Source organism: Euprymna scolopes, chromosome 23, assembly GCF_053919585.1.
Source record: "Euprymna scolopes isolate OS-2025 chromosome 23, ASM5391958v1, whole genome shotgun sequence".
NCBI lineage: Eukaryota > Metazoa > Mollusca > Cephalopoda > Sepiida > Sepiolidae > Euprymna > Euprymna scolopes.
Window position 1 is genome coordinate 54,440,077 of NC_136504.1, and position 25,570 is coordinate 54,465,646.

At 35.4% G+C, this 25,570-nt stretch overlaps 1 protein-coding gene across 2 annotated transcripts in view; it reads left to right on the plus strand.

Moving 5' to 3' along the window:
• Positions 1-25,570, plus strand: part of LOC145245901 (VPS10 domain-containing receptor SorCS3-like) — a 1,435,182-nt gene that overhangs the window by 1,159,360 nt on the left and 250,252 nt on the right. For both annotated transcript variants that reach the window (XM_080107637.1, XM_080107638.1), the window contains exons 12-13: positions 3,571-3,662; positions 8,240-8,347. In XM_080107637.1, the coding sequence (XP_079963763.1) occupies positions 3,571-3,662; positions 8,240-8,347 (200 nt within the window). The remainder of the gene's footprint in view (positions 1-3,570; positions 3,663-8,239; positions 8,348-25,570) is intronic.

The following is a 25,570-nucleotide window of genomic DNA, read 5'->3' on the forward strand; positions in this document are numbered from 1 at the left end:
CCACTCCAGTAAATATCTCACTGTTGATGCAATTCTCTACCTATATAAAAGCCAAGTACGTCCAAGGATGGAGTACTGTTGCCATATTTGGGGCAGGAGCTGCTAGAAGCAGCTTATCTTGCCTTGACATAGTTCAAAATAGACTTCGTAGCCTAGTGGGGGATGCCCTTTTCTCTTCCCTGCAACCTCTTTCCCACAGAAGAGACGTTGCAAGCCTTTCTCTGCTTTATCATAATTTTCATGGAAAGCGCTAGTCTGAGCTCCAATCTATGCCCCCCCCCTGGCCTGACTTTCACAAAAACACTAGTCTAGCTGAAACCATTATCAATAATTTCCCTCACTCTTTATCTGTGCCTAAACCTAAACGTAGATTCCATGAACAAAGTTTCTTTCTTAGAACTGCACGCCTGTGAAACTCTGTTCCGTTTTCCTGCTTTCCAACTGACTACAATATGGTCGTCTTGAAGTCCATGAACAAGTTCTTGCTGAGCTAACCCCTTAAGTAATCCAGTTTATCAATTTTCCACCACTAACGATTACTACATTTTCCCATTGACTACTGTACACGCATCAACCCTTATCCTCGAGTGGCCTACGGGCCTTGATAAGTGGTGACCCCCTTTGTAAAAAAAAAGGAAGTACTTTGTCTCATTTTTCAGCAATTCTGAACATGAAAAACTGTTTTCATGAGTCATAGGAAATTTCTGAACTTGTAAGCATATCGATGCTTATTAAACTCATGATGCTAGCAAGAGCATTACTAATTTAGTGGAATTTTACTAAGTCGAGATTTCAGCACATCCAATCCCAGAAAAGCAAGGGCTCATATTATAGCAGTTGTCTAACGGAAGGTATTTGATTCTTCATTCTTCTTTTTAATAAGGGTTACCGATGCCGATGCCTCCATTCAGTCTCAAGAGACACTGGATATCCTCTGTAAGGGTATCTGTGCATGTAACTGTGAGGCAAACGTTGCGCAATCACCAACCACACTTCTACCGAATCGGCACTGCTTGAATATAGTGGTAAGGAGAAGTGCTGGATGACTGGAAACAATGCCAAGAGCACATACAGCACCTGGAATTCCTAAATGGTCAGCCATTTTAGTACTGATCAGGTTTAACGTTACTTAACTTCAGTGATCTGATGGGAACCAGTGTGTCCATGAGATTGTGCCGTATATATCAGGGTTATGTGTCAGGATATTGCACTAGTCACAAAGTCTGTAAATCCATGTGGAAGATAAGGAAATATTCATAGAAGTTTATTTGAAACAAGTTTTCCGAATTTCGTGGCTCATAAGGATTTTGAAGGATTAGATCTCTCGCCAGCCAGCAACTGATGCAGGCAGTTTGATCAATGCTTCACGAATTCTGAGTGTGAAAATATCTTCTTTTTTTTAAGTCATGGGAGCTGTATTGTTTTATAAAACTTTGTAGGAATGTCCATATATGATCTTCATGTGTCCACATGGCGATCAAAAAAGCGCTCCAGGTTATTGTTATTGTTGTTATCGAAATGGTTAATAATTTTGTATTTAACAAAGTTGAAGCTTCGATGATTCCATTTGCAGGGTAAGATGACATTCAGAGTATTTGATTTGAACTCGGCCCTGGAACTATGAGAAAATTTTGAAGATCTTAAATAATAAGCATAATCTGTGGAATTTCCATATTTTTTTCATCATCTGTTCTATATTGTTGCCGTACTTATGGGAACCTATCTCCAAAACTCTTGTAGAAGTCTGAGACATATTTCCATTCTATAGACGTCTGTCACAAAGACAAACCTCACAATATTATTGTACCATCTTTAGCTAGAATAGATACAATACTTTGATCAAAGATCAAATAAAAAAGTGTATTTTAATGCGAGTTTCACATGTGAACAACATTTCCCCCGTTGTATATTATCCATGAGCCAATGTTTAAAAAAAGAGGTGGAGAGTGTTAATGTACGGAAAAACATAAAATTGTTTTAGCATATTATTAAATCATGAACAGTCGTCAGGTTCGTTATGTGTAATAACAGTTTAGAGATTCACAGCAATAACACGATTGACGTGTACCCTTTGTAGAGAAGCACTGGCTTTCGAACCTGAAACTCGTCTGATACAAAAATAATATGAAAATCTATACTTCTATAAATTGTTGTTTTTTGTTTGTTTTTTTAGGCGGGGGGGAGTATTGATATTCATGCTAAAACTCTTTCTTATTGTATACATATATTCCTATAACTATTTTTGTGTGTATTGATACTCATATCAAAAAACCCTTTTTTCCTATTTACTTAAAAAGAAAATACAACTTTGTTATATATGGGTCGTGGAATTGCATTCATGGGTTATAGGGGAGGGGACCACGTGAAGGTTGCCAACATCCTACGTGAAAGTGATTTTTGTGGAACGAACTGAGTTCGAACTTGGGGCACCCAGGTCATCAGTTCATGCCTTCACCCCCTCCGAAATATAGAAATAACAATGTTAATAAAGCGTTTCTTCATTTACGAAAGGCATTTTTTATTATAACTAATTTATATATGTGTCTTGAGTAATTTCGCTTCAGTACCTGGGCGTGTCAATTTCCATATTTACCTAAAAAAAAAAATATGCTATTTATTATTTGCATGGGAGAGTAATTAACTACGATGAATGAATGAATTATGCATTGATTTTATTTAACATGTTTTTTGTATGATAAAATGATATTCAGTTAAAAAAAATTTTTTTTTTTACATGGGGATCACCACTTATCAAGGCCCGTAAGCCACTCGGGGATAAGGGTTATTTTGTGTACAATAATCAATGAGATAATATCGTAGTAATAGTTGGTATTGGAGAGTTGATAAAACGTCTTACTTAAGGGGGCGATTAATCAGGAATTTGTTTATGTTGGACTTGAAGACGTCCAAGTTGTAGTCAGGTGGGAAACAGGCAAACGGAAGAGAATTCCACAGGCGTGCACTTCTCAGAAAAAAGCTATGTTCATGGAATCTACGTTTTGATTTAGGCACAGATAAAGAGTGGGGGAAATTACTGACAGTGGTTTTAGCTAGCTGTAATGTTTTTATGTTATTATATTATGTTCATTTCTTTGAATTTATAAGGTACGTATTCAGTTTAAAAATTCAGTTTTATGTGAGATTCGAACTCGGGTACTGATATTATTAAAAAAATACTGCCTTAGTAATGTGCACACTTCCTCTTCGTTTGTTTTTTGTTAAAGAATCGCATGTTTCTATTTGTGTCCGAATATGCAAAGTCCAAAAAGCACCATAAGTTTTTAATTCGTTGAGATTTAAAGTAAACACCTAATTTTTCCAGCTGAGTTGATGTCGCTGTAAATGGGTGATTCGATGAGTATATTTTGATTGAGGGGATAACAAAAAAACATAAAAGAAGAGAAAAAAAATAGATTTTCAAAAGTTGAAATAATCTTCTAACGTGTATATTTCATGTTCTAAAAATTCTTTCATATTTTGTTGTTTTCGAATTATTTGTATTTTCATCTCAAAGAAATTTTAGTTGTTTGGAAATGAAATTTTAATTTTCTTGCTTATTTCCACTTGTAGGCACCATTTCACGGACTCCATGAACTCAACATCTTAGATCAAGGCAGTGCAATAACCGCACTAAATGCAAGTTGGAAAACTCGGGAGATTTAGTAAGTAAAATCTACACTGATTATTTAGGCTTGCAACAGAATTGGGAGTACAAAATATACTGGAATACATTTAGATTGCGTATATATATATATATATATATATATATATATATATATATATATATATATATGAACAAATGATTAATAAAACATGTTAAAAGACATCTTGAAAAAGAGTTAAAAACATATTTGATTTTAAAAAAGAAAGAACAAGATAAGTGGATAGTCGCGGAGTTTCGAAGAAATACTCTCCTTCTCATCAGAGGGCAGGAATTAGCAAAATCCAAGATCGGATTTTGCATATAAAAGTATTTAATGAAACTACAAGTAAGTCACAGATCTTATTTGGTTAAAAAAAAAAAAGGGTGAGGTAAGGGGAACAGGAGGCAAAAGAAAAATGATAAAAAGACTTCACATGAATGGATAGTCCGGTGAAGGGTAAAAATCCAAAAATGGTAATATCCAAAACGGTCGAATTTAAAATTTCAATCCAATGGTTAAATTCCAAATGGTCCAAAATAATCCAAAAGGCAGAGTTCCTTGGAAAAAAGCGCAAATGGAATGAATTCCAAATCATTAATATATATATATATATATATATATATATATATATATATATATATATATATATATATATATATATATATATATATATATATACAAGAACAGGGAGTTAATAAAACATGTTAAAAAGCACTTTGAAAAAGAGTTTAAAAAATATTTAATTTTAAAAAGGAAGTACAAAATAAGTGGATAGTCCTTAATTCACAGAGTTTCGAAGAAATACTTTCCTTCTCATCAGAGGGTAGGATTTAGCAAAATGCGGGATCGGATTTTGCTTGCAAAATTATTTAATGAGATTACAAGTAAGTTATAGATCTTACTTGGTAACAAATAGTGAAGCAGAGGGAATAGGGTGAAGAAAGGGGTGATTTCATGTGAATAGATAGTCTGGTGAAGGGTAATATATCCAATAACGGTAAAATCCAAAAATCAAAATCCCAAAAAGTTGGTTAAATTTCCGTTTCCACAAGTAAAATCCAAGGGAATCGCGTAATTGAAAGATGGTCCAAAGTAATCCAAAAAGCAGAAATCCATGGAATAATTCACAAATAAGTACAAGGAAAAGGGAATGAATTCAAATAATATTATTAAAAGAAAGATAAGATGTGTGTAGAAAAAAGAAATGGAAGAAATTTAAAACACGGCTATCAAGGCTGGGCTGATTTAAGAATATATATATATATATCTTTTGGGGTACAGAATTTTATGAACGCTAAATATAGACCAAATTTTAACATAATGAATTTAAAAAATAAAAAGTGAAAGAGCCATCTGACTGGATTTGTGCCTCGCTCAATAGAGCTAAATCGAGATATAATTACGGTTTAAAAATAATATGAAATGGAATTACGGCAGGGACACAAAAAAGCAAGGAGAGAAATTAAGCGGAGAAATAATCAAGTCGAAACAACATTAAGCCCTAAAAGATTTTCTCTTTGGTTAGAAAAGAAGAAAGGTCTAAAAAACTTAATATAAATAGCTTCTAGAAATTTCAAATAAAATAATGAGTCTAACTTACTAAGGGATGGAGAATAATTCAACACTTAGCCTGGAAATACAGATACAGCTATTTATTGGGTATTTACAAAAATGAAAGAGTCAACTAAATTGAGATATAATTATGATTTACAAAATAATATCATGAAATGGAAATATGACGAGAGACATAAAAAGCGAGTGGAGGGAATATAACCGCAGGGAAAGAATCAAATAAAAACCACGTTAAGTCCTAAAAGAATTTCTTTCTGCTTACAAAGAGAAGGTCTCAAGGACTTAATATAACTGTTTTCTATAATATTCAAATAGAATGAAGAGTGTGACTTGCTCAAAATGGAGAAAAAATCAACACTGAACCTGGAGGCACGAGCATAGCTATTTATGAGGTGTTCATATATGGCCGAACCGTATGTATTATTAAAAATATCTGATGGTAAATAATTTGCACAACGAATCTTAGTTGGATATGTTGTTTCACGTAAGAGTACAATCTTTGTAACGTCCACCCAGCATAGTGCTAACTACAACTACATTCAAATAAATAAACAACAGAGTTTTTATATGGTAGTGGGGGCAGAATTTCTTTTCGGATTGAAGACAATATAGGTCTAGTAGGTCTAGCACTCTTATCAGGAATTCATGACGCATCTCTGTTTCTGATGCACGTCCATGACAGGATTTATTTTCTTAAAGTCTCACACCGTTAATATCTACAACAGAGCGATAAAACTTTCAGGTCATGAATGCATAAGCTCAATCATCATAACAATGAAATTTGCAGTCTCCTCTAATTCATTTCAGGTGGAATAAAAATTATGAGGCATTGCTTTTGAGATACCTCTCATATATCTGAATGGCAAGGCTACTGAGCTCGTCAAGAAGTATAGTTACTATGATGCTGTGACTGTTGCGGAACCCCAGTACCCCATTGGTGTAGCTAGCCTGGGGAGATTCCATTCCTAGGCCAAGTGGTATGAGATAAGAACCGTCCACTGATCGCTATAATACCTACGGACCCTGATTGTATATTATTATATACATCCATTAATAGATATCAAGGTGGATGTATATGTATGTTGGCTGAATAATAAATTGAACGCAATGATCAAGTGAAAATGGGAAAACAATTATTTGTTTTGGGTTAAGATTAGTTTCTGAGCGAAGAGGAAATGTCAATTTTCTTTAAACTTACGATTAATGACAAAAAAAAATGTCAACCCAGAGGTTGACCGGTTGACCCTGGCTAAAAACCGGCACAGTTACCTTAGCGATAACATTACAGTACAGGGAGGAGTTAGTGTTATTACAAAAGGGTCAAGTTAGTTAAGGGGAGTGTTATTACTAATCAACAGAGCGTTCTCACTGTAGTTTCACAAAAGACCATGTAAGAAATGCTGTGCTGGTTGTGAAAGATTTGTTTGGAGAGTGTTCGTTTATTTTTCTATTGGAATTGTAGAGGTAGGGCAAAACATCAAATTACTTTATTATATAGAAGATGATAAAATAATGTATCCATGAAAAATACATTAAAAAGAAAAAGAAGCGTTTTGTTGGGGATACAGACACTTTTTGTAATGTAATTTCTTTGCCAAAAAAGTCTTTAAAATGGCATGCAAATAAGTGTGACCAATGTAATCTGATGACTTTGTCAACCGTGTGTCAATAAACATAGTCGGACATTTTTTGTCTGATCCCAAAATAACAAATTATTGATTTCTTTACTCAAATATTAATCTTATATTTACACATGATTTTAAGGCTACATTTTACTCTCAATAAAGAAATATAATATCATGCATATATATATATATATATATATATATATATATATATATATATATATATATATATATATATATATATATATATATACTAGTTGTCGCTGCCTGGATAGATAAGGACTCAGCAGAAAAAAACAAAAAATTCTCTGTTAGATCTAAATTACGATTTTGTAATAGCAATGTCTTGTCCACACTGCTGCATGGAAGTTAAAAAATGGGTATGTTTTACAATCCACAGCGGTACGAAAAAGTGGTAAAAAATTCAAATATATAACAAATAAATGTTAGCAAAAGCAAGATAAGTTACTCTTCTACCTATCTGGAAAAGTTTTTCGTGTTTTTACTCCCTTTAAAACGTTTAATCAGTTCAAAAAGCATATACTGTCGAGCAATTGGTATGAACGAGAAAATGGCAGCTAAAACTGACACCCTAAATATTTAAAGTTCTGATAACATAAAATCAAACAAAATTCTGTTAGAAACCCACCCTATATATGTTACCGTGACATAAATGTTTAGAGTGTCAGTTTTCACTGCCATTTTCTCATTCGTACCGATGAGTATATGTTTTTTAAACCGATAAAACGTTTAAAAGTGAGTAAAATCACTTAAAACCTTTCCAGGTAGGTAGAAGAATAACTTATCTTGCTTTTGCTAAAATTTATTTATTATATATTTCAATTTTTTACCACATTTTCGTACCTCTGTGAATTGTAAAACAAACCCAAGAAACTTTCAAAACGACTTCTAATGTATTTTTTAAGTGAGCCTTTATATATATATATATATATATATATATATATATATATATATATATATATATATATATATATATATATCTTTTTATAGTACAAAAATAATTTCTGTAATAAAACCCATTTATATTTATTTAAAAAAGGTTGTGAGGCAGACATAACGAGCATCCTCATGAACTTCATAAAAAGAAGACCTTTTAGTTTAGTCACAGTTGAACTTTTGACGGAATTCAAACTTCCGATTTTTCTTTATTTGCATGCAGGGTTCCAATCCTCTTTGGTAATCGTAACCACCATGAAACATTTCAAGCTGATCAGATGAATAGTTTTGAATTAATCAACGTTTCCATGATTTAACTTAATGAATACCTCATGCACTATGGAAAAATAAGGTCCATATAAGAGTTTATCTCATCCTTACGTTGTCAAACAGAGGTATGCAGTTTCATGACTGACTTATGTTCTTTTTTTTATGTTTTAGTTTCACTTGCAATGAAGGCCATGAATGGCAGAAGCACACATTTGCTAAAGAGGATGTCTACGTGGATGGAGTTCTGAACGAGCCTGGCATCAACACACTAATTGTCAGGTAAGTTTGTTTTTTTTTTAATTCCAATTTCCGACAATATTTCTTTTTCTTCATTTCTTGCTTCCTGGATATTCCGTCTTTCCGACGGATTAGCTCATTAAGTAGATTTGAGAAGAAAAATAAGAAAACACCAATCATGTTATTATGTGCAGAAATGTGTTTACTTATAGAACTTGTTGTAATACATCTTCTAGGTTTTTTTCCCCCAAAACAGCAGGCTTTTGGAACTCCCTTCCTGCTGACTATTTTTTTTTCCTGCCTTGGTCTTTTTAAGACTAGCGTCAACAGGCATCTCATGTCTTCGTGCTAATCATGTTTCGTTTTTTTTTTTTTTTAATCCTTATATCAAGGGGCTCCATGTCTTGTCTAAATTGACTTCCATAAAAAAAATCCTGTCTTTGTTTTTATTTTTCTTTATTGTTTAATATTGAATCACCAGTTATGAAGACCAAAAGTAACTCGAGAATGAGAGTTAATGAGCTAGATGAATCATCATCATCATCATCATCATCATCATCATCATCGTTGTCACTCTAACATCTGTCTTATATGCTGTCGTGCATTGAATGCCTTTTAGAAATTGCCTTTCAAACTAACCTATTTCTGGCCAGGTCTTTATTTCACACATGTAAACTATACAGCGTACATGTGGACAATTTTCTTTGGAAGTCATTTTGTTGATTGGGGCAGAATTCTGATAGGTCGGATGCCCTTCCTTACACCAATCAAGTAAGGTGATTAATACCAGTGCTTATATCAAGACATCATCGCTAGATTTCCTACCAAGGCTAAAAAGTATTTCACTTACCCTTTGATGAAGAAGAATATTATGAGAGGATTGAAAATGGTGAATGGAATGAGGAAAATTGGATTTGATGATGGTGATAGAAGTGGTCCTATGTTAACGTATTTCACAAAGTGGTCTCGTGTTAACGTGTTTCACAAAACTGGGAAGTTTTTGGAAAGAAAATCTGTTCGTTGGAAATTCCATTTGATGTTAGGCACACAGATGAAGAAAGGAAAATTCTTTCCTTTGATCTCTGACTATTTTGTTCAATACCATTGTTTGAATATTTGGATTATTTGGATTTTTCGTACTATTGATAGAAGTGTCCTAGGGCAGTAGTTAGAAAACATATAATATGAATAATCAGTCCTCATCTCAAAAAATGTGGAAACGTAATAACGCGATTAGTCGAAGCGCTAATATATCTGTGGAGTTTGCCAAGAAAATGATTCTATATCAGCTAAGTTAGTTCTAAGTCCACAGATATTTGTGAGGAGGCGAATGGGTTTTATTTGAATATGTGTCTGGTTTGAGCGTTTTTTTCTTTTTTAATTGAGTTGTCATTTCATTTAATAATTACAGTCTTTTAGTGAGAGGGATTGGTGTTTGACAAAGTGAATGTGCACAATACAAACCATGCAACATGAGTGGACTATCAGCATACTCCTTGTTCACAGAAATGTGGCTTCAGGAAGACCAACTGGAGATGAGTGCAAGGTCCATTTCCATATGCGACATGGCACTACAAACATCCCAATATTATACAACTGATGATAGATCAGCTGCTCTAAGAATTGCAAATAAGTTAGGGCTCCTAACTTATTTGCTTATGGCTTATTTACTTAGGGCTTACTGTCAATCGCAATAAAGCAGCCAGACAAACTCATACCAGTGCCCTCAAACCTGTCAGACAAGAGTGGTCCAGTTCAATCATGTGAGCATACAGGGCACACAAACACCCCAAGATGCCCAGATTTAAGGGAAGAGAAATAAGGTGGTAGTTTATTGCCCTGGTCGGAAAACAATGCCAAGTATTGAGTCCCTGTGATCACAACTCTAGCCCTGACTAATAGGCAAAGAAAGATTATGAAATCCGGGCGATTTTTAAGCAGTTTAGGTTCGCAAATCGGTAATTTGTTTGAGTCACCATCTCTGGGAAGGTTGTCGATCAGGACTAAGGGTGTCTTCCTCCTCCATTTGTTTGGCTTCAGAACGTATGAGATCAACGGCACAGGTTTAACATCAGAGTTTTCCTTCTCTAAGATAGATGATATGATGAGATCTGCCGGTTCATGCACCTGAGTTCAAAGCCAGGAATTCCCATGCCTCTGCAGGGGTAGTAAGGTTTGTTGGTTGTTTTTTTTGTTGTTGTTGTTTTACGGCATACCAACCCTTTTCAGGTTATTTAATGCCGAATTCAGTGATTTTGAAGAACAATTTTTTTAATAGAGTATATTTGTTTTTTTAAGTCAGTTCCTATTTACCCCATAGTTGGGACCCTAACAGGTACTACCACTCCGGGTCAGAGTGGACCTGAGAGCAATGGCAATTAAAAGGTGGCTCCACACTCCCCAAAGCCCACAAGCTGGGGCCTCACCTTCGGATATAGTTTAAGGTCATATCCAGGACCGGGTAGTTAGGATTAATTAATGTAGAATAGTAGAACCCCGGGATACGGCATTAATCCATTCAGGGGTTGGGATCATAAGGTTAAATCGACATATGGCGGGGCCTAAGCATATTAAAAAATAGTAACAAAATACAATACAGTATATAATACACATGCATATAATCAAATAATATTATAAATAACACCGTGAGGCAGGGCAAGACATCATATTGAACATCGTAACCTAAAAAAAACATATCCCGGGGCCACCGTATCCTGGGGTTCTACTGTACTAAGGATAGTTAGTATCTGCTATAAAGTTATACTCTACAACAAAATAAAATTTAGATAAGATTGGAAGATGTGTTTCCTCACTCGTTATAAGTTGAAAAGAGAGAGTAAGTATGAGCATGGGATGTAAATTTGAGGTTAGTATCTATTAGTTTTATTTAATCGAGGAATAAAATATGGTTTATAGATTAATAAATATATTAGAATAAGAATAATATAAAGAGTTAAAGTATGATTTAAAATGAAGGTTTTGGTTTTCATGCAAAAACAAACACCACAAACAAACACTTCAAACAAACGCCACAAACAAATTCCACAAACTAACACCACAAACAAATTCCACAAACAAACACCACAAACAAACACCACAAACAAACGCCACAAACAAACACCATAAACAAACGCCACAAACAAACACCACAAACAAACGCCACAAACAAACACCATAAACAAACGCCACAAACAAAAACCACAAACAAATTCCGCAAACAAACACCACAAACAAATTCCACAAACAAATTCCACAAACAAACGCCACAAACAAACACCATAAACAAACGCCACAAACAAACACCACAAACAAATTCCGCAAACAAACACCACAAACAAATTCCGCAAACAAACACCACAAACAAACGCCACAAATAAACACCACAAACAAATTCCACAGACAAACACCACAAACAAACGTCACAAACAAACACCACAAACAAACGCCACAAATAAACACCACAAACAAATTCCGCAAACAAACACCACAAACAAACGCCACAAATAAATACCACAAACAAATTCCACAGACAAACACCACAAACAAATTCCACAAACAAACACCAAAAACAAATGCCACAAACAAACACCACAAACAAACACCACAAACAAACGCAACTACTTTCTTTAGCCCACATAATGGAAAGACATTAATAAAGAGCATCTAATTAATAGATTATTTAAGTATAAATATAAACTATAACTGATAAGTATCTATTCAATATATGTAATATAAAGTATGGGTATAAAGTATAGATAATGCATGTCTATTGAATATAAATAGAAATAAATATAAACTATATATATTAGGTAATCACTTTTAAAGTTCTTCTAAGAGTTAAAAGGACTAGAAGATAAGTTTCCTTAGTAGCATAAGGAGCAGAGCAATTTGTTTTTGTCAACTTAAAACAGAACAGACTATCTGAACTAGGTTATAAGAATGCAATAATATTATACATTTGTGAATTTGGGTGGAATTAGGGCATAGGGATTTAAAATAATGCTTATCATACAAAGTAGACAGAGGCAGTCGTCTTGGAGACAGAGCAACGGGTCCTTTCAACTCTACATCTAGAAAAGAAAATTTTCCAGTTATTTCGAACAAGGGATTTAAGTATCAGACAGTGTTATTGTGAAAGTGTGCTTTAAACAGAAGCAGTCATTTCGGACGTGCCTCTGTTATATCAAAGAACTTAATATCAATTTTATATGTCGAAATTTTCGGCTTGTGTGGTAATAAAACTTCTCAATTGCACTTGTGATGTTAGGCTGTGTAAGGTGTTAACTTTAGTCAAAATCGCCTATTTCTTCTTTCGTCGGATTATTTCGATTATTAATTAGTGATACTTATCGAAGACATTCCGACACAAAACCTATCCAAGAACACTGCCAGGCACATAAACTACTTTCGTGTTCATTTTTTATAAAAATTGTCCCAGCCGTTTTCGAGTACATAGGAAACGAACTCACAGACATATAGACAAAGGTCTTTTTATATAATAGTAGAGATATATTGTTGAAAATTCAGAAAAAATGTTATGAATAATATATATTTCACTGACATGTTTTGTTTTGTTTTTATAGAAAATGGTTTCATCGGAAGAATAAAATTGAATGAAACGAAAATATATGAATTGTATATTTTTATATTCAATTTTGTTTTATCAAATTTTCTCTCTGATAAAGCCATCTTCTTTGGTAAATTTTGTTAGTAATATTATGCATTACTAAAAACAACGTAGGCATTTTCAATATTTTCATTTTTGAGAGAAAGAAAGAAAGAAAGAACGAGAGAGAGAGAGAGAAACAGATGGTGCAGACGTTTACATGAGAAATAGATTTTCAATTTTGTTTTTTACTGATATCAAAACTTGTGAAAATGTTGTAAAGTTGTCTTTCATTTTGAGAATGTTGCCTAATTTATTTTTCGATTGCAAACACATTCTTTGGATTTTGAACGTATTTAACGAATTCTTTAAAATGATCGATCACCTGCCAGCATTAAATACTTTTTTTTTTAAAATTATTTTTATCCCATCCCCTGCCCCACAAAACTGTCAGTCCGCTTCTAAACCGACTGTCTAAGCTTTACATAATAAATGGAATAATTCTAATTGTTATAAAAATATCCGCTCTTTCAAAAATAACCGGCTTATTATTAACAACTAAAGAAAAAAAAAATAAAAAAAACAATGAAAAACATCTTGCCATATTCGTAGTGACAAGATTATTCATTGGAAACCATATTCAAAAAGAATCAGAAGAATTGGCATCATATATGAAAGAGATTTATCATGATTTGAAATTCTTAGAACAATTCTTTAATATTTGGTGACAAATTTATTGCGGATAATAATTAAGATGGTTCGATTTTTTTTAATGGCAGCACCTCTGGACATATCATGAAGCCACTTGACGTAAGGAGCTATAAAAATATACCACTTGCAGAACAAAAACTGGCCAACCATAAGTGTGAGATGGCTAGATTCCGACATAGAAAGCAACAATTATTTCCCCTTTGTCAGAAATATAACTCATGGAATGTGAGGACTAAAGAATAAAATCCTACGACATCGTTTGTATCATCGTAATATTTTATATAACGCAATACACTTTTACATGCGTTTTAACATGTAGACACTCGGAACCCAACACGTTGTAGACTCTGTCACAACAGAGACAAAGACAAGGAAGACGAAAGAACTTCAACTTGCTGTTCAAGTCCTTTTATTCCACATTCTCTAGACATGTGTGACTTCCACCACATCTCTAACGTGATCGTGATCCTCTCGAATGTAATCCTTTATCTGCACCCACGCTTATCTTTTTATGTCACTTCTTTTCTTCCTTGCTGTGCGGTCATTTCGCACACGGCTCGGTCATTTTCATACAGCTGGCATATGCGCGTTCATGCTCTGTTAGACTTTGTATATGTTTAGAGCATGTAAATATACGTAAGAAGGAAACAAGTTTAATTATTATCGTATTTACTATATTGGTCCTTGTCTAAAACATTTCCTGTTTACTAACATATATCTTAGCAATATATTTTACCTAATGCAAACGTACTCACTAATACATAAGGATACATGGATATGACCTTAAACTATATCCAGTGGTGAGGCCCCAGCTTGCGGGCTTTGGGGAGTGTGGAGCCACCCTTTAATTGCCATTACTCCCAGGTCCACTCTGACCCGGAGTGGTAGTACCTGTTAGGGTCCCAACTATGTGTTAAATAGAAACCGACTTGAAAACAATATATTTTATTAAAAAAATTTTCTTCAAAATCTTTGGATTCGGCATTAAATAACCTGAAAAAGGTTTATATGCCGTAAAAACAACCAACCAACCAACTAATACATAACATAAAAACAGTAACTCCTTATGGCCCTGTAAAGATGGATGTGCTTAGTAACCAATTGTTATATCAAGTACTACAGATACTGTATTGAGTTTGTTTGGTTGTAATCTAAATTTGATAATAGTCTTTTTTGTGTTTAATCTGTTTCAAGAATTATTAGATAGTAGACAAAGCAGGTAGCTTTCTTTCTACCAAACTGCCTTCTTCCTTTTCTTTGAAGTATACAGTCATACAACATTCTCCCTCTACAAGCTTTATAAATAGTGAGTTATCTGTAAAACACGCACACTCACACACACACGCGCACGATTGCGTGCACACACGCATGCACACATGCGCACACATGCACACGCACACACGCATCACGCATGCACACACACATGCATGCACACACACATGCATGCACACACATGCACACGCACACGCACGCACACGTGCGCACACACACAAGCATACGCACATACCCACGCACACACACACGCACGCTCGCACATGCATACACATACATGCACACGCACAGGCACACGCACACACACGCATACACACACACACACGTGCATGTATATAGCAGAAATAATTACAACTCACTGTATCTTATTCGCCAGCCACGCGTGACTTCACCCACCGTTCTAACGTGATTTTGATCTCTGACCTCTTGTACAACCTGTAGGATCCTGTGCAGTCAAAAAGAATAAAGAAAAGTAAAATAAAATGGCCGACTTTTCTCTTTATATGCTTGCAATACTGTCACTGCAAATGGGATGCTTCCGGTTTGAAATAAAAAGCATGATTTTTTTTCAGAGATTGGGTTGATTTCTTACATAGACGTTGGAGTAGTGAGTGCTGTCAGTAGTGCGTCGAGGTTTGGAGTTGAGAGTTTTTGACAGCAGAATATCGAGTTTTGTGGCTGAGTCTTTGAGTAACGAGTTTTTGGCAGCAGTGTAGAACAGTTAACACCTGATTGTTTTAACCACATATAACTTTATACAACTAGCGATGCATTGATTTGATCCCGGGCAACGTCGGATGGGTACAGCTAGTCAGATATTAAAAATGCTTGCTGCGTTTTATTACTGTCTTTTTAGCAGATGCATTCATCTTTATAACCTATGTATCTTTGGGAATATTACGTTGTGGGGTCAGGGTTCATTTACGCGTGTCGTGTTACTAAATGTCTATTGTGGAGTTCTTCACTATCTGAACCCTAAGTTATTGTGTTGCAGTCTATTTATATTCGTTCCGTGATCAGTTTAAATGTGTTGCGTGCGTGTGTGTCAGACATAATATAAAGACATACTCGTACCTTTTCAACTTTTCAGCTCACTTGTCAAATCGTTTTGTTACACTCCCCAGGAGTCCCATCACAATAGGTACAACTTCTTATTTCTTAAACTTCCACAATCTTTTTATCTTCCTTTTCAAGTCTTTCCAACCGTCTCCTTTTCTTTTTCCTCCACATTCACATCAGCTGCTGTATAAACGATTATTACCTTGTGTTTCTATTAGTTTGTAACACAATATGATCTGGTCTCCTTGCTTCAATCAAATTTGCACATTAGATATTCATATCACACAATAATTTCACATTAGCACTCTCCACCATCCATTCTGTACCACATGCTCGTACCATTTTCCACTGCATTTCAACCTCTTTTTCTTGCATATATCTTAATAGATCTTTCTCACAATGTTGTCATGACACATCTTCTACTCCTTTTCAGCTAACTTCTCACAACTACTGACGATGTGTTGTACATTTTCACCTTTACAGTTGACACAAGGGTCTTTCAGCCGTTTTATTACTGTGATACTTCACATAATTTGTCGTGAGCGATTACTCATGTGTAGCGCATGTTAGGGCTTCTGTTCCAACCTTCAAATAACATTTTGAAAACCATCACCAGGTTTTTTTTTCTTATCCGCTGCCTCTGATACATTCCTTCTTAGTTGGCCATGCATTTTCTTCTCAAACCGCTTTTCATTTTGTTCATTTATTGTTTTTAATTCTTTGCTCCATACCTCCATAATTCTTTGCTCCATAGTTCGCTTGCAATTTTTGAAATTTTGACTCAACCTTAAGCTTTTTTTTTACAGTTAGAGATATTCTTTTATGCCTCATCCTACAACTATTACTTCTCGTCTTCCCTCCACATATAACATATCGATATCACTCTTTGGGTGAAAAGCTCCATTCATTTTCTTCCTGTCCATATTTTTCAGTTCGTTTTTTTTCCATTATTCCAATACCGAAAAAAAAAAATGACCAACCTATCCATATGTGTACTGCAGATATATTTTCTCATTCAATTTCGATCTAAGAACCAACCATAGTCTTCTGTTGTATTCTTTTCCTATTATGACTTCCATTTCAGATTCTATATTTTATCCAATTCCACAATTCCTAAATAGGTGTATCCTTCTTCTCCAACCTCTTTTGTTATTTCCCCATTCAAAAGCTTTATTCTTTTACTTTCAACAATTTTTCCCCTTTTAAATTTTAAGGCAGCAGATTTCTCCATGCCAAATTCCATACCCGTGTTATTACTGAACACGTGAACAGTCGTTGCAAGCATAGTTACCTCGTCTTCATTCTTTGCATACAACTTTAAGTCGTCCATAAATAATAAATGGTTTAACTGGTACTCCTTTTTCCCCACTCATGATATCCATTTACATTTTGTGATATGAAAGACAAGAGTACTATACTCAAAACAAACAACAATGGCGACAAACTATCCTTCTAAAAAAATTCCTTTCTTCTCATGACCCTCTCCAAGATTTTCTCCGTTTGATGTCAAAAACCATTGTTTCATATTTCTTTCCAAGACATCTCGCACATTCACTGCGATTCTAAATATTTTCATACATTCTTTAATCCCATTATGTGGGACCGGATCACATGCTTTGTAGTAATTCATTCATGACATGGATAGATTTGTGAGTCTTCTCTTCCAATTTCTAAGTATTGTCCTATCAATAAGCAATTGAGTTTGGGCCCGTCTATTACTTCGCCTACATCGCTTTTGTTCTGCAGGAAAAATCTTTTTCTGTTCCAGATATTAGTAAATCTCATCTGCCAAAATGCCCATCAGAATTTTCGCATCAATGAAAGGCAAGTGATTGGTCGATAGTTATCAACCGTAATACCCTTTAATTTATCCTTCTGGTAGAACATTGTTTGTCATTGGATGCTCCATTTAGGAATTGCATCTCTTGTCAAAATTCTGTCAATTTGAGATGCAATCCTTTCATGCAAGTTGGTAAGGTGTTTTTATCCAATATCCTTGAACACTATATGGCATGGGAGCCTTCCAGTTTGGAATTTCCCAACGTTGTTTTTGAACTTTTTCCGTGTTAACTTTCGCCACATCTTGTGTTTGCTCGAATATACTTTCTATTTCATTCTTCAAATCTTTCAGCCACAAAATATTTCCGTTATGTTCCTTTTTGAATGCTCCAAATATTACTCCGAAACTTTCTACATTCTTCTGAAGTCGGTATTTTTTTTAAGCAATTTGAGTTTTTAATTAAGTTCTTTGCAGAAGTTTTCCTGCTCTAAACAAAACAACCTATTCTATCTAAACTATTACTATTATTATTCATTCACTAAGAGTTTTCACACAGACTATCATCAAAGAATTATCTTTGAGAACAAATTGTGGCGTTCCCTGGAGTCTGAGTGACAACAAGTCTCCCCAGATTTCCAGTACTATCTGCCTCTTTCGATACCATTTGTAAATTAATTTGTGTTATCGCAACAACTGTTTACTATCGATTTCTACTATCGATTTATCATTGGTAGCGGCCATTGGTGTTTACTGAAATTTGAATGGCAATAAGCTTCCTCAAGGTCCCAGTCCTTTTCGTACTCATTCACCTGGTTAGTGACCTGGTTAGTGCTTTCTCTCCTCAGTCTTTCCATCCTCCTTGACCCTTCGACTATTTGGTGCGGTGCCAGTCGTGCTGACGCCAGTAATTTTTTAGGGGGTGAGGGAGGGTCAAAGAGGGTAAGAGAGGGGAAAAAGGAAAGAGAGGAGGAGAAGGAAAGGAAGGAAGAGGGAAAAGGAAAGAAAGGGGAAACAGACACTTTTCCCTTTTGGTGTACCAGTTCTCTTGATTGCATCTTTTTGCTTCACTTTTGTTGCAGTTTATATATGTCCGATTAAAATTTTTTGCTCATGTGAACTAGTTTCAACACTCAAGACTTTCCTTAAGATTTCAGCTGTTTTCAGCATTACCGTTCGTTGCATAACCTTAGTCTTCCCATCATTTTTGTTTTCACTAGAATATGGTTTTAAATAAAATAATAACTAGTTTTAAATCCATGTGAGCTGACTGAACCCCATTTCGTTCGAATTAGTAAGTGACCTTATAAGAGGACATCACTTAGTTTAAAGACTCGCAAATCACCTTCAAATAATGTGATGGTGATCGACTTTATTGCATCATTACATGAACTCTTCCGGGCACTTTGAATAGTGATTATGGTGTTTACAGACAGAGTCGCTATGACTAAGCGAGAAGCAGTCTCTTATAACACTTTGTACTTTCTGTAGGTACATATTCTTTTCGGTCTTTTAAGGCAACAATAAATTTCGAAACGAATAAATTTAGAGTTATCTCTTTTCATGATTTATTTAGTATTCTTAAGGCAATTAAACAGAAAGAGAGAGAGAGAGAGAGACAGACAGACAGACATACAGAGAAAGGGAGAGCGTGTGTGTGAGAGAGAGAGAGAGAGAGAGGAAGAGAGAGACTCGTATGCAATTCTAAACTCACTAACAATGCAAAAATTATGGAAATCTTCCAGACAAGACATAACGTTACTTAATATAAGGAGCTAAAAAATACTGCTTTACGGTGAAAAACTTTTAAATATACGTGTACATTTTTTATGGAAATCGTTCCAGACAAGGCATGAAGCCACTTTATGTAAGGAGCCAAACATACTACTTCAAAGTCAAAAACTTTATACACACACACACACACACACACACACGCACACACATATATCTATATTTTTATAAAGTAATAGGGTTCGTGTGTTTCTGTCTGTGTGTACAGCTCTCCATCATCAACGAAATATAAAGGAGGTAAGAGGATAGATCTCTCCTGGTAGAGAAACATTAGAACCCATTTTAGGATGTTTCTGTTATAGGAGCCATAAGAATCTTGGCCTAATTTCTTTATATACTAGTCTACAAACCACCCCCATATCGAATGACTTATGCTCATTTGCATATCACATTATATTAAATCTCTTTAACTAATTACCTCGACCTTATTACATATTGGAAATATTCTAATCATTTCAACTGTACTATTTACAAAATCTATTTAACATTTAATTATTTAATATATTTCCATTTAATTTTATATTCGATTTATTTCACTTTACGTATATTATCAAAACAATTCATTGGCGAGCAAAGCTTTATGTTTTGGGATTGTATTGAAAATGTAATGGAAATTTCAATTTCGTTCCGTTTTAATCTTTTATATTTTACTTGCCAATATAATTGAAAGAATACAATTCAACTATCGTAATTTTATATAAATAAACAAAAACAAATATTTTAAAATAAAACTTTATTAAAAAATAAATTATTTTATTTTTAAATGAAAAAAATCAATTTAGTAAAATAATTGTATTAAACACCCCCAGCCTTGTCAGCAAACCTGTAAACCTATAAAAGTTAACATTTCGAATGTAAACAGTGATTTTTCGATTTTGTTAGCGCTTGCCGCAATTAAACACAATTAAAACGGAACTAACTTTATTTCCATTCTATTTTTTAAACAACCCCCAAAACATAACGCTCTCTTCCAGTTAAAGCCAATTTTTTTTTAATTAAATAAAACAGGTCAAAATAAACAGATAAGCGCATTTTCTTTTACATTTTTCTTACAACCATTGTCATTTAACCAACTGCAGGATATCGTTACTTTTGTGGGGTTTTTTTGAAAATGGCACGGAGATTATAATTTCGTTCCAATTTAATCTTTCTGGTCGAGCCTATTTCGAAAGCCTGTTTATCATAGATTTGAACTACAAATAATTTATTACATTTTGATTATTACTATCTTAAGACTTAAAGCTTATATTTATTTCATTTTTCTATTTATATATTGAATTAGTTATTTCCAGTCTTATTTAAACTTAGTGCTTTCTTTAAACCGGATGAACCTTTTATAAAAATATGAGTTTAACGTAAAGAACACGAACAAGGTTTTATTCAACTGAATTTCTTCCAGTTTACTAACAAAATATATAAATTTAAAAGAGATATAAATAATAAAATAAAAAGGTTATGTAATTTAAAAGAAATACACGTACTCACAAAAGCAGAACTTTTTTTTACACATTTTTTTCTTTAAAACCATAACAATGAGACTAACAATTACCTAGATCTTAGTAATTATTTGTTTTAATAGAACTGTTTTAATTGTACTGTTTACTTAGTTAACCTAAGTTGGTATTACATTTATTTTACATTTACTTTTTTTTTTAATTATTACTTTTAGACTGTGACGTTTACACCCGGAAGTAATGAGTCACACGTAGGTCGCTTTTATTCATTCCTTTTGGTCAAGATCAAAGTGTAGTATCTGTTCTTCAGATGCTGCACTTCATTTTCTTGTTCTCTTTCGGTGGAGGAGAAATCCTTCACGACTGAGACAATTTTTATTTTTGTACCTTTTCTCCACGTTAAAAAACGACCCTGGTGTCTAACTCTGTCCCGTGGGGAGGCATAGTAAATAGGTACAATATAATTGTTTATAATTGTACTATTCAGAAATATTATTTATAGTTCGTCCATTTCAGTTAGTATACATTTCCTTTACGCTTAATTAATTTACAATCATTAATATCGTTAAACAATTCCGTTTAAAACCGAAATTATGCCACCCAAACGAAGTAGAAACGAAAGTGAGGAAGAAAGAATGGAAAGATTGGAAGCTAATAGACTAAGAGTTGCTGCAATTCGCTCCAATGAAAACAATTCAGATAGAGAAAGACGTCTAGAACTTAACAGGATACGTCAAAGAGAAAGGAGAGCAAGACTGTCAGATTTGGAAAGAGAAACCCAACGTGAAGCTGACAGAACTAGACATGCTGTCAGGCGGTTAAATTCATCACAAGATGAAATTCAAGAAAGGCAAAGATATGCACTGGAAAGAGAAGCAATATTACGATCGAATGAATTATATGAGGTAAGTAGACGTACACAAGGTCAGTTGAGAGTGGCTCAACGACATCAGAATGAATCGGAAACCCAACGAAGCTTTCGCCTATACCAAGGGCAACAACGAGAGGCTGCATGGAGAGAGAGTATGACTTTGCCCCAGCAATTGACAGAAAACGAGGCAGCTAGACAACGAATGACTGCTTTGAGACACCATGAAATAGAACACTGCAATAGAAAAGGATTGCTCTACAACAAAAATGACTCTCTCACTACAGCTGATATAGGAAAAATGGACAAAGTATGTCAACATTGCTCAGCTGTAAAATTTAAAGGAGAAACCCCTGGTTGTTGTTGTTCTTCTGGCAAAGTTGTGCTTGATAGCTTTCCACCACTGCCTCAGTTGCTTCAAGATTTGCTCTCCGGCAATGGTCCCATCTCTAAAGATTTTCTGCAAAATCTACGCAGTTATAACAATTGTTTTGCAATGACATCATTTGGTCACAAAATTGCGGCAGTACATGGGTGGAATCCTTCTTTTAGAATTCGAGGCCAGGTTTGCCACCAGATTGGGAGTCTTTTACCACCTGAAGATGAAACAGCAAAGTTTATTCAAGTCTACTTCTTGGATAGTCTGGAAGAGGAACTACATAATCGGGGACGTGACAGTAGACTCAATAGAGACATTCTCCAAAGTCTGACTGAATTTTTACATGAGAACAACAGCTTTATTTGTCAGCTGAAAACAACAAAGGAGAGGATTGAAGAAGAACACTTGGTAGAACATAAAGTTGTCATAAGGGAAGACCGAAGGCCGCAAGAAGAGCATCCACGGCGATTCAATGCTCCAACAACAACGTATGAGATTGGAATATTAATGGAGAATGAACCAACAGCTAACCGGGATATTGTCTTGCGTTTTAGAAATGATACATTAAAATGGATCTCCGAACTACATCCCCTCTACGATACTTTAATGTACCCGTTAATGTACCCCTATGGTTCTCCATCTTACAACATCTACATGAAGGCATCCAATGGGCGAAAAGTTACCCAACAGCAATTTTATTCGTACCATTTAATGACTCGGCCTGGAAACTATTTTCTCTGGTACCGAAGGCTATTTCAACAATGGCTGGTGGATGTGTACTGCAAGATTGAAACAGAACGTTTACAGTTCCTGAGGCGTGAGCAACAGACCCTGAGAGCTGACAATTATAGCAACTTGAGAGATTCAATTCTTAGGGAGGATGGGAATCCAGAACAGTTTGGTCAACGAGTTGTACTTCCGGCAACTTATACAGGAGGCCCTCGATACATGTTTGAGCGTCAAAGTGATGCCATGGCATATGTTCGGCGAATGGGCCGAGCCGACCTCTTCATCATGTTCACAACAAATCCAAAGTGGACAGAAATTACAGAAAATTGTCTTCAAGGGCAAGACCCTCAGGATCGTCCAGATATTGTTGCCAGGGTTTTCAGGCAGAAGCTAAAAAAGTTACTTGAATTTATTAAAAAGGGAGGATTTGGCAGGTTGAGGGCTTTCCTGTACAGTATTGAATATCAAAAAAGAGGACTGCCGCATGCACACATCCTCACCTGGCAGGCCCCAGAGGACAAACTTCTACCAGAAAAAATGGATCTCTGCATATCTGCAGAGATCCCTGACAAAGAGGAAGATCCTGATCTTCATGCTAAAGTGATGGCACATATGGTGCATGGACCTTGTGGACCATTTAATCCAAATTGTCCATGTATGATTGACAACAAATGTTCCAAAAAATACCCAAAAGAATTTCTTCAGTGTACCAAGCAAGGCCAAGACTCTTACCCCAAGTACAGGCGAAGAAAACCAGAAGATGGAGGCCAGACTGGTACAATAAGGATGAAGAGAAATGGTCGGTATGTTAATCAAGAAATAACAAACCAGTGGATTGTTCCGTACAACAAGGTCCTCCCTCAGCAGTTCAACGCTCACATTAACGTAGAAATTTGCAGCTCGATCCAAAGCATCAAATATGTCCTCAAATACGTGAATAAAGGATGTGATCAAGCAGTGTTTGAACTACAAAGAACTGATGGAGTAGCTAACCAACAAGGCCAAGTACAAAGTCACATTGTGGATGAGATCCAGCAGTTCCAGAATGCAAGGTATGTCGGCAGTTCAGAGGCAGCCTGGAGGATATTGGAACATCCCATCCATGAACATTTCCCCCCAATTGTACTACTTTCTGTTCATCTTGAAAATGGGCAGCGTGTCATGTTCTCAGCTGATACTGCTCTGGAACGAGCCCAAGGTCCACCGCCTGCCACAACTTTGACAGCATTTTTTCAACTCTGCCATGAGGATGACTTTGCAAGGGGTCTCAAATACGTAGAAGTCCCTGAGTTTTACACTTGGAACAAATCGACAAAGAAATGGATGAGAAGAATGCGTGGGGTACAAGTTGAAGGTACTGAAAATGATGATGTATGGAAGGCACCATGCATTGGGAGAATCTACACGATTTGTCCAAAAGCAGGGGAGTGTTATTTCTTACGCCTGTTGCTCAATGAGGTTGCTGGTCCAACTTCATTTCAAAATTTGCGAGCATACAATGGTCAGGTGTTTGAAACATACAGAGCAGCGTGCCTTGCTCGAGGCCTTCTAGAAAATGACCATCACTTGCATCAAGCAGTAGGAGAGGCAAGTGCCACTCAATCACCTTCAAATTTGCGAAGCCTATTTGTGATAATTTTAACAGCCTGTGAGCCAAGAAATCCTCTTGAGATCTGGATGGCTTTTCGTGATGTAATATCTGAAGACATTCTTCACAGATACAGGCAAGAAGTTAACAATCCAGAAGCAGATTTTAATGAGGACATCTACAATAAAACTCTTTGTCTAATTGAAGAAAAAGTTCTCCTTATGTGCGGTCAACCATTGGCAAGCTATGGATTACCTGCACCAATGCAAGGGAGAGATGAAAGACTCGCGAGAGAGTATCAACGTGAAGTTACTTATAATCTTGAAGAACTTCCCTACAAGCAGAAAATATGCAAGAAAAACTGACCGATTCTCAAAGAGAAGTTTACAATTCATTCATGGCAATGTTGGAAGCACAAGGTGAAATGAACAAAAACCTGATGTTTCTTGATGCTCCAGGTGGTACGGGCAAGACTTTTGTAATCAATTTGATCCTTGCAAAGATTAGATCCATGAGAAAGATTGTGCTTGCAACAGCATTCAGTGGCATTGCTGCTACTCTACTACAAGGTGGCCGCACTCTTCACAGCACTTTTAAAGTACCCTTGGATACTCATCGAATGGATCAGCCAGTTTGCAAAATTACTGGTAACTCAGCCTTGGCAAATGTAATTAGAGACACCTCTGCAATCATTGTAGACGAAGCCCCAATGACGCACAAGAGTGCTTATGAAGCAATTGACCGAACACTGCAAGACATCACAGGAAACAAGAATCCCATGGGTGGCATTCCAACCTTATTTTGCGGTGATTTCCGTCAAATCCTCCCAGTGGTTAAAAATGGCACAAGGGCTAACATTGTCAATGCAAGTTTGAAACAATCCTATCTCTGGAGGCACGTTATAGTGAAGAGACTGACTACTAATATGAGAGCCTATATCTCTGATAACACAGCTGCAGCAGACTTCTCAAAATTGCTTCTCCAAATCGGTAATGGTCAGTTTCCTATCACTTCTTCACCTGACACAATTA